The 10,433-nt window shown below is 47.2% G+C and overlaps 1 protein-coding gene across 5 annotated transcripts; it reads left to right on the top strand.

Moving 5' to 3' along the window:
* The first annotated feature begins 8 nt into the window (after positions 1-8).
* Positions 9-2,057, top strand: LOC119648155 (arginine/serine-rich coiled-coil protein 2). Of its 5 annotated transcripts, none has more exons than XM_038049727.1 (3): positions 9-193; positions 718-840; positions 900-2,057. In XM_038049727.1, exons 1-3 carry the CDS (start codon positions 128-130, stop codon positions 1,854-1,856), a joined length of 1,146 nt encoding a protein of 381 aa, XP_037905655.1. In that variant the 5' UTR covers positions 9-127; the 3' UTR covers positions 1,857-2,057. The 5 variants fall into 5 exon arrangements, with proteins under 5 accessions (XP_037905655.1, XP_037905658.1, XP_037905654.1 ...); XM_038049730.1 differs by having other exon boundaries at positions 63-193; positions 706-840; XM_038049726.1 differs by lacking the exon at positions 9-193 and adding an exon at positions 252-392.
* The last annotated feature ends 8,376 nt before the right edge of the window (positions 2,058-10,433 follow it).

Here is a 10,433-nt window from a genome sequence, read left to right as displayed (position 1 = left end):
GACACGTCTATTTACTTGACGCTGATACCCCCAATCTATAAGTTGATATTTGTTGTCACTGTATTGGTATTTATTTGATTGATAGATGGAGATTTGATCAGAGTTTTGTTGAGGAAAAACAACGGAAATGGATTCGATTGTTGGCTACAAGAGTGACGACGAAGCGGACAGCGACACAGAGCAGAAGCACCGGGTAAATAGGAGCCTGGCAAGTGATTTTCCAGCTGCAAACGACTTCCTTTCTGACTTAACCTCTGTCAAAATGGCTTGCAATGGCGGTGGACGTCCGTAGCGATTGTGTACTCGGACGTCAGGCGAGCGGTAGTAATCGTACGGGATTGCGAAAATTCGCGAATTTGAACTCCTTCCCAGTCCGTGGACGGGAGAGATTGGTACCCGCCGGGTCACTGCTATTAATACCGTGAATTCGTGGGCGACAGTTTCGCCCGCCACTTTCTTGTCGTGCAGTTGTTTCTCTTGTGTTTTGTGTTTTTCTGATTAGCCTGGGTTGTGCGCTCCGATTGGAACCGGCATATCCACCGGAGCGTGGCCTCCAATCGGAACGGCACCTGCCGAGCTGACGTTTCCGGCCGCCCCGCCACAAGTGCGGAATTTTCACACTTGCAAAGCCAATTAGAGTATTTTTCCTAACAATTCATCGAACGAGTAAAATTAGGTGAAGTAAATAAAACTTGTCAACCGAAGTTTGTGTTTTAGGAGGCAAACCCGCCACATTCGAGTGCCAGCCACATTTCCGGGTCGAACAGCAAGAGGACGACCATGAGGGACTCCCATGACAAAGACAGATACTCGCCCGACAGGCGACGCAAAGAATCTAAGGTTTGTAGCCACTCCCGTCCTTGAAACGCGTGCACTTTAACCATTTCAATTGCTTCCAGGCTGATTCCTCAAACTCGGATCGCGGGAACGCGGCGAGGTTCAAAACCGAGCGCCGGGACGACTGGGAACGCTCGCGAGACGACTGGGAGCGGCCCCGCAACGACTGGGACAGATCTCGGGAGGACCGCGACAGGCCATACGACAGAAGACACGACAATCGCGACAAAGACGACAGGCGGCGGGAGCGCTACCAGGACAGACACTACCGCCCGCGCGACCACAGAGGCCGTGGTGAGCGGGACAGGCGGCACTGGCGCAGCAGGTCATCCTCACGAGACCGATATGGAAACCCCGACTCGCCGGGCGACAAACGCGACAAGGACCGCCGGAGATACAGTTCGCAAATGAATCCTTCACAAGACAAAAGCGCTTGCTCGTCGAATAGAAACTCATCCTCGTCACTATCTCATTCGCAGGACACTAACTATAACCCCGGCAAAGCCTCTCGGGACATGGATAGGCTCTCGGACAGCAAGGATCAACCCTTCAGCCCGACCACGTCCAAAGACTTTTCATATCAGTCCTCCGCCAACACATCAGCCGCCGAGGCCGAGCAGCACCAGAAAGCGCCATCAGAGTCACCGAGCGCCCTGCCCAGCTACTATAACCCGAGCGTGATCAACCCGAACAAATACGCGGAGCAAGTACAAAAGCGGAAACTGCTGTGGGGCAACAAGAAGTCAGACGACACGGCCAGCAAGTGGGGCAACGCCAAGTTCGCCCAGGACGCGGACGGCAAGGTGGCCTCCAAGTTCATGCGGCTCATGGGCATCAAGGACAAACCCAAACCGCCGGCCGAGGAACCGGCCGCCACGGGCACGAACTGCAGCGAGAGCATAAACAAGCAGGAGGAGATGTTCACGAGCATGGAGCAGCAGTACGAGGTGGCGCGACAGGCGACGCACACGATGCGCGGCGTGGGCCTCGGGTTCGGCTCGCAATCAAGGCCCTTCTAGGCACCGGGGGCGACTGCGTCCTGTATTTATCATTTGGCTAATTTCCCATTAAGCAAACAAACTAAAGTTACGTCATATACATAATGAGGAGAAATGTATGCTATAAAATATTGTAAATGCGAATTTCTAGAGGGATTGCAATCAGTCCGTGCATATAACATAGAAAGTTGTTAATAAATGTTTCGTGTGATGTTCAGAAAATCGCGTTTTGACTTTATAGGGCGGGATTTGCTGTGGAAACCTTTAAACGACATTGAAGTCATCGGCGAATCTGCACTCTTCAGTTCTAGAGAATTAGAGGATTATTGAACTTTTTATATAACATCCTGGTCCCAAGCACACATAACAAGGAGGGTTGAGACAACGTACTTGGTGCTATCCTCAGTAAAACAAAAATAAAATGTTGGGATCCTTGAAAGGGTTAAATAAAGTATAGTTGGAGCTACTTCACAACGCTAAATCGCTAAATCTCTCTTGGTGGCAGGTCGCGTGTTAGGCCAACCAAATGTCAAATGCTTCCAATGTCGTTAAAAACAAAATGATCGTGTTGAGGGATCCTAAGCCTCGAGGAAATGCTAGGGCGTTCACTTTAGTCGACACTACAAGACGGGCCCCAGTCCTGCCGAGAAATGGGCAAAGGTTTTTAAAGCATGGGCGGCGTCAGGACGTAAGTTAGTCAAAAGGAAACGAATACGTGTCTGCACGCTAAATATTGGCACCCTCAATCATCAAAAAAAGACTCATTGTTATCTGTGCTCTGCAAGAAGCTCGATGGTCTAGTGCCAAAAGCTGCGACATTGAACGCGGTAAAAATGGCTATAAACTTCTCTATTTTAGTAACCCACACACTCAATATGGTACTGGCATTGCCATCTCAGAGGGTTTCGGTGATGTCATTAAAGAAGTCGAACGATTTGATAATCAGCTGATGAAGCTCACCATTATATCAGCTGATTGCACTATTGACTTCTTCACCGCGTTGTCGAGGACCTTAATGGTCATGTCGGTGGAAGGCAGACGGTAACAGGTGCTTTGTGGGAAAAGGTTTGTAGCACGGAATGAGGGTGGCGAGCTTATAATCGATTTTGCGGATACCCATGACCTTATACTTATGAATACATGGTTCATCAAACGATTGTCTTATCTTCCTACATTTTATAATGGGAACAGTAAAACGCAAATCGACTATATCCTCATATGAAGCCGACATTTTACCACCATCACTGCCGCCGTCACGCCCCGTTACAAAAATGTTTACGATAAACTGGATACCACCCGGAATGGCGAGAGAGATCTGTATCGAATTGCCAAAAGCCGAAACGAACGCACACAGGATATCGAACACTTCTGTTGCGTTAATGATGAGAACCGTATCTTACTTACCATTGGTCGAATCGCGACGGATAGATGGCGAAAATATTTCGAACAGATGTCAACTGAAAAATCTGCTCATCTTCCACAATCACTGCCGACATTTGGAGCAGTTCCACCTGTCAGCGCAACTGAAGTCGAGGAGGCAATAAAACGAATGAAATCGGGGAAAGCCACAGGACCTGATGACATCGCATCTAAGTTCTGGAAAGCGAAGAGCTGGGATCCAACATTGTCGCTCAGTGAATTCTTTAATCGCGTTCTTCAGGAAGATAGGACACCATCTGATTGGCAAGAAAGTACCACGGTTCCAATATGGAAAAAAAGGTAGTACAGCAGAATGTTCAAATTACCGTCCGATCCGGTTACTTTCCCATACCATGAAGATTTTTGAACGCATTCTTGACAACCGTATTCGCGAAATCGTTGAAATAAGCGTGAATCAAGCTGGATTTGTCAAGAACTGCGGAACTACTGACGCAATACACGCTGCGCGGTTACTCATGGAGAAACACCGTGAGAAGCATCGCCCTCTTTACATTGCATTTCTGGATCTGGCAAAAGCGTTTGACCGTGTGCCATACGAACTAATCTGGTATGCCTTACGATAACACTTAGTGCCAGAAGAACTCGTGCGCTGAGTTCAACTGCTCTACCACGATCCGAAAAGTAAAGTTCGAAGTATATCAAAACCGCTTCGTGTTCATCAAGAAAGTGCCCTCTCACCACTCCTTTTTGTTCTTGTTACGGACACCGTCACACGAGATATCCAACGTCCAACACGGTCTCAGATTAAATCTGAATAAAACTGAATTTTTGACCACCAATCCCCATGAAACAGGCACAATCACTGTTAGCGGCAGTGACCTGCCTGAACTGAACGATTTCAATACCTCGGGTCAACGCTATCAGCCAATGGAGGACTGCGTTATGAAATTGCTTTATGCATAAACGCAACCTGAATGAAGTGGCATTCCACAACTGGTGTTCTTTGTGATCGACGTATCAACGAACGTCTCAAATCTAAAACCGCAATGCCGTCTGTCCTATCGCGTTCTCTATGGTTCTGAGAGTTGGCCAACTATAAAAGGCAATGAACTATGTCTTGCGGTAATGGAGACGAAGATGTTGCATTGAACGAGTGGCGTGACACGTTTTGATCACATCACGTGATTGATAGGGGGTTGCACCGACCGTGGAAAAATTACAAAAGACACGTCTTCGACACGAAATTCGCGCTAACGAGAATTCACTTGCCAAGATTGGTCTGAATATCAAAGTCGATGGTAAACGACTAAAAGACCAGTCGAAACAACGATGGGGATTTAAAAGCCTCCAGATCAGGCATTTGATAAAATAAAATGGCGAAGCCGATCACAACGAGCCGACCCCGCTTGTGAACGGGACAAAGGCTGAAGAAAAAAGATTATTCAGTTGTTTAGCCGGTTTAACGGTAAATCAGTGCTAGAGATTTAATCCATGTGCCTTCTAGAACAAAGTGAAGCCGGAACAAGCCTCGCATCGCAATTGCCGAACCTACCCTTACTCAAGGGAGACTAAACCACAGCGTGTAACGAACGCAGAGCCAACTTACACCATCGCCGCCCATGGAATATTCAATTCTCACATCACCATAAAACTCCCTCAACCTGCCGTTACGGCCAAAGAAATGATTAATGACGACCGCCCTCCCATAATCATCGACGGCGACTAGAGCGTCCTTCCTGGGGACCAGCCTAACGCTTGGAACGGTGAAACAAATTCCTCAGTCAATTACATCCAAGGACTTCAAGACGAATTCAAATTTGCCTCAGGTAAGTCTGTGTTCAAGCAAAAAGAAACGGATCTGGGCATCGAGGTTGCATCAATACCTATTAAAAACTCCTCCACCTAATCAAGATCACCAAACTGAAAGGTCATTCCTTCACCCTAAAGGAGGAGAGGAAGCCAACCCTCATTCTCAGAGGAATCTCCGATTACAAATTCACTTCCAACGACGTGGCATCGAAAGTAATGGAGCTAACATAGGTTGCGCCGATCCACGTATCAAGGCTCTCCACCCCGTGGTCATGGGCTAACGACACCAACTCTTTCGCGTGACCCTCAATTCCGAGAGAGATGCCACCATAGTCACTAAACAAAATACCCTACTTCATCAGCGGATCAGCTGGAAGAAACCCAGAAAATAAGATGTCATACAATGCTTTAATTGCCACCTGAACAGTCTCTCCGCTGTTCGCGAGTTTCAACCTCAATCCAACGGGACCACCCCTCCCTCACTGAACCATTTTTTCGTCGCAGTGGTCAGGGGCCGAGTAAGACCCTAAAATCTCAGTTCTTCATCGCAATTCACTCTTCCATTTCCATGGGCTTCGTCATGGAAGCCAGATCCCTTTTCAGCAAGTCATTCTCCTCCCTCTGCAACACAATCGCTGACTACTACCACAACTACTTCCGTTCCCCCATGAAGACAAACCCGAAGCGTACTTACAATTCCTCTTCAAACTGCTGAACAACCAAAATGAAGGTGCTCACACTCAACACTGATTCGCTCATATCAAACGACAAACGTTTCGCTCTCCACAAGCTCCTCGAGAAAACCGATCCCAGTCACGCTCTCCTAAATTAAACCAAATTGGGAGAAGCTCCCACCGTAAAACTAAATGCTCCCGGTTACATTACTTTTCGAAACGACGCGGGCAGAGTCACAGCCATCCTAGTCAGATCGGGACTCAGAGCAAATACCATCCCATCGGCTGTACTTGCATCAAACTGCCTGTTAGCAGTGGTCAAATCAGCTGTTAGGGGTGGAGGCGTCCTTTGAGTCCTAATCGACTCTCTCTACTTCCTGGGCAGCACAGGACGCCACCACACTCCCATGCTGTCCGAACTTTGGGAAATCGCGGGCAGTTTCACCGCTTCCCACCCCAGCGGTGACCTCAGCGTCAGACACTTAACTTGAGGCGAAATGAAAATGCTCTTTGATTGGCTAGCTGGTTATCAAGCCCTTTACTTAGCGCGGACATTATTAACGCTGAAGTACCATCCTCCCTCGAGAGTCTTCCTTCCTAGACGGCTTTATAATCTCATCCAATCTCTCAGCATGTGTCACTAGCTGCTCCTCTTTGATCACCATGTCCTTAGCCTCTCTCTGCATCTACAGCAAATTCTGCCCTCCCTCCATCATCCACATAAATGCAGATGCTTCAATCTGACAAACTAGAAGAATTTTCAACGCGACTTATCCAGTGCGCTGGGTCCTCCCCTGTATAAATTGCGCATTCACTCTAATGAAGAGCTTGCGACGGGAGTACCGTCAAAGAACCTGGTCACTATAAATACGGGTGCCTTTCCCCCTCAACCCTCCTCTTAGTCCGCGACCCAAACAAACTGCAGCATCGCAGGAAACGATTATTACACCGGCTACGGAACAGACGTAACGCTGATTACGTCTCCTCTCCGAGATCATTAAAAACCCTGTCCAGCAGAATCAATGGAGCTATTAGGTCCGAACTGAATGCATCCTATAAAAAACTTCTCGAATCCCCCAAACCTGGCCCACAAGTTTTCCCAATAATTAATTAACAACTCCCTGACAAAAATAGGTAACCTCAAGTTCCACTCCCCCGAGGAAAAAATATCGGTCTGCGTAGAGTACTTCAGCTACTTATTCAGAACCAAATCGCCCGCGAACCCCATCTGGAACTCGGTGGTCAGCACTACTATCAACTATAAAAGGTAGAGCTTAGAAGGGTCTTATCTTTGCCCCTTTCCCACCAGCCGACCGGCTGATATAGTCAGAGTCGACTCGTTTGCCTCCTTCTTTACCTCCCGAGAAGAAGTTGAACTTGCAATCCTCCGATCAAACAATAAAAAATCATCGGCCCCGACGGTATCTCTAAATTTGTCTCGGGTAAGTGTGCGCCTACCATCAGCGAACGTCTCCATATCCTCTTCAACAGCTGCCTGAATAACGGACACTTCCCTGCATCCTGGAAATCAGCTCACCTCATACCTATCTCTAGGAAGAAGTGCCCTCGCGATCTTTCTTCTTTCCAATATTGAAAAAATCTTCAAACGTATCCTACTAATTCACCTCATTAGGTACTACTCCTCTATCATTCCACTTAATTAATTCGGCTTCGAAAACCTCAGGTCTACCGAGCAGGCAATCCCGTACCTCCAAGACCACATCCTCAATGAGACAAAATAGGCAATGCATCGTAGTCTGCGCCTCAGATCTTGAAAAGGCATTCGAATCAGTTTAGAAAGAGGGCTTGCTCTACAAGCTAATTCAGACCAATTGCCCCTTCATTTTCGACAAAACTTGCCATGTGCGCTTCGATGTACTGCTCCATCGACTTCCCGGTAAACTCAGGAGTCCCTCAGGAATTCATGCTAGGCCCAACATTATATTACATCTTCCTCTACGATATTTTCCTTCCCTTCGTAAACTTATCCCCTAAGGCAACGGCAGCTCAGGTGCTCCTCCTTATTCCCCAACGACAATAGTCCTCCCGTGTCAAGAGGGATCCTCTTTGCTGACGACACCATCCTATATGCGAGTGGGCCCAGGCCCATCTAGCCTCTCTTTCTCTCAAACTCGGAACCAATAGGGTCATAGGGTATTTCATTTTCTCTTAAGTCTGAGGTTGTTTGGTTCAGAGACCCCAGTGGGAAGTGCCACTGACGCACAATGCCAGAGAGTTGAAACCTTCATCTAAACCTTTGCCAAACACACTCTCAAATCAAAACTAAACTTTAAATACCTGGTAATCTCTCTCAACAACAAACTTAACTCCAACCCTCACATCACATCATCTATTGCCAAAGCTTCTAAGGGCTCCCCTTATTGTGGGTCCTGTTCCCTGTCACCAAAACCCTCTTATACAAAACCTTAATTCGACCTATCCTTCCCAGAAAGAGCTACCATGCCACCCAACGTAACTAAAGCCCTCCAAAGCTTCGAAAGAATATCCTGAAACAACCTTATCCCTATCTATGTTATCATTATCATCATCAACGGCGCAACAACCGGCATCCGCTCTAGGCCTGCCTTAATAAGGAACTCCAGACATCCCGGTTTCGCGTCGAAGTCCAGCAATTCGACATCCCTAAAAGCTGTCTAGCGTCCTGACCTACACCATCGCTCCATCTCAGGGAGGGTCTGCCTCGTCTTCTTTTTCTACCATAGATAATGCCCTTATACACTTTCCGGACTGGATCATCCTCATCCATACGGATTAAGTGACCCGCCCACCGCAACCTGTTGTGCCGGATTTTATCTACAACAAGACGGTCGTGGTATTTCTCATAGATTTCGTCGTTATGCAGGCTACTGAATCGTTCATCCTCGTGTAGGGAGCCAAAAATTCTTCGAAGTATTCTTGTCTCGAACGCGGTCAAGAGTTCATAATTTTTCTTGCTAAGAACCCAAGTAAGATTTTGATATCATATTTGGGACAGGCTGCGGGAGTCCGCTCAACTGCCTCGTAGAAGGTATTCTTCTCCGATTCTGGAGTCTCCTCTGTGGGGGTGTGACCTTTATGACGCTTATATTTCTAAATTTGCCTCGCAAACACAGAGTGCATAGCCTTTCGGTTATATTTTCAAAGCCGATAACAGTAGGTTTCATTTTGTGGCTGACTAAGAAACCTACTCTGAGCACGTGGTCTACTGGATGGCCGCTATAATATATGGGGTAGTGGCTCTTCTCCAGGAAAGCGGTCCCAGTCCAGGGCATCCTTGCAACATTGTTACATCAGCCTTATATTGGAGTCAGGGAGAGGGTATCGACTAGCTGGTTGACAGCTCCTTCTCTATGAGAAAATGCGCAAATCGTTATTCCTTTGTCGTTGCCGGGTTCGTCGTTTTGAAATCCACCCTATCCGAGGTTTCTTCCGTGGCTTCGTAATTTTGGTTTTCCGTGTAGGGTTGTCAGCCGTTCCCAATCCCCAACCTGGAGGTGAAGTTGGTCCTTTTTGTCCCGTTTTTAGACGCGGAAAACTCGCATTCATCCTTCTCCGTTTGCTGTTTTTCATTAAGAAAGAACTCCCAGCGATCACCATGTGGAGGTGGAGATAGGGTTTCGTAGTAGAGCTGTTGGTGTTGGTTCAACAGGCGCTTGCCAGGTTTTATGCTCCATCATGGGTGCCAATCCATGTTTCGCCCTGGGACCTATACTAAACTTTGACTGTCAATTCCTATCTATGTCAGTTGCTTTCACCAAACTTTAGCCAAATAGCTTTTGATCTGAAAACGAGAAAAGGTATCACAGCGCTTGACGTAGCTTGATTTATCGTAAATGTATGTACGTAAATTCGTAGATTGCGAATTAGTACTATAAAAATGGGATGTTTAGAGACTCCTGCTAGTTTCTACTTTGCATTCTACGATGCGCGTCCAGAAAGTAAGTGTACTGGGACTATTACGACCGTAGGAAATAGTTTTTCGACATATACTGGCGTGTAGACTGACCAATGCATGGTTCGAATGTTGAAAACTCTTGACCCAGGGTCATCTCTTGCGAAAAATGTAGATGCAATTTCTTGTCAAGTGCGAAATCGACATCGTCATCCGTTAACTCGTCGTGAAGGACGTGCCACCCACTGCTCGCCTGAAACTAAAACTCTATTGTTCTGTACCAAGTGCCCCACTCGTTGGCCATCTTGGGAGAGTGGTTTTCACTGCATGGCATAGCCGGCAGTGCAATTGTCGCCCCTTCTTAATGTATGACCTATCCACTGCCACTTCTGACATCTGATCACATCGTGTATGAGTGCCAAGCCTGTACGCCGACCAAGCTCTTCGTTTGAGATAGTGTCAGGCCAGCGGTACTCCGATGATATGACGCAGATAGGTAATGACAAAAACTTGGAGCTTTTGAGTAACAGTGGAGTTCACCTTTCATGTGCTGCTACCATATAACAATACAGAAAGAACACTAGCGCAGAACAGTCTCAATTTGATCTTAGTGCTGAGATAATTGCATTTCCAGATATTAGCCAGGGCAGCGAAAGCGGATCTAGCGCTGTTAATGCGTCGGGGAACATCCAGTTCGATGCCGCCGTCAGCAGGAACCACGCTTCCTACATATACAAATTGATTGAGGCGTTTGAAGAAAGATATCATCGTCATCCGTCAAAGCAGCGTGGAAGAACCGATAACAAAAATAAATAATGTCGGTCACCGGATGCAAACGCTGGT

Source organism: Hermetia illucens, chromosome 2, assembly GCF_905115235.1.
Source record: "Hermetia illucens chromosome 2, iHerIll2.2.curated.20191125, whole genome shotgun sequence".
In the NCBI taxonomy this organism is placed as follows: domain Eukaryota; kingdom Metazoa; phylum Arthropoda; class Insecta; order Diptera; family Stratiomyidae; genus Hermetia; species Hermetia illucens.
The sequence above is the reverse complement of the archived record's forward strand: the minus strand, read 5'-3'. Positions and strand labels throughout refer to the sequence as shown.

What these genes read in the sequence shown, in the direction of transcription:
- LOC119648155 (XM_038049726.1), top strand. Translation starts at nt 273, where the DNA reads ATGGCGGTGGACGTCCGTAGCGATTGTGTACTCGGACGTCAGGCGAGC. An exon ending in TCCGTGGACGGGAGAGATTG is followed by an intron (nt 393 to 717) that starts GTACCCGCCGGG and finishes TTTGTGTTTTAG; the next exon opens with GAGGCAAACCCGCCACATTC. An exon ending in GGCGACGCAAAGAATCTAAG is followed by an intron (nt 841 to 899) that starts GTTTGTAGCCAC and finishes AATTGCTTCCAG; the next exon opens with GCTGATTCCTCAAACTCGGA.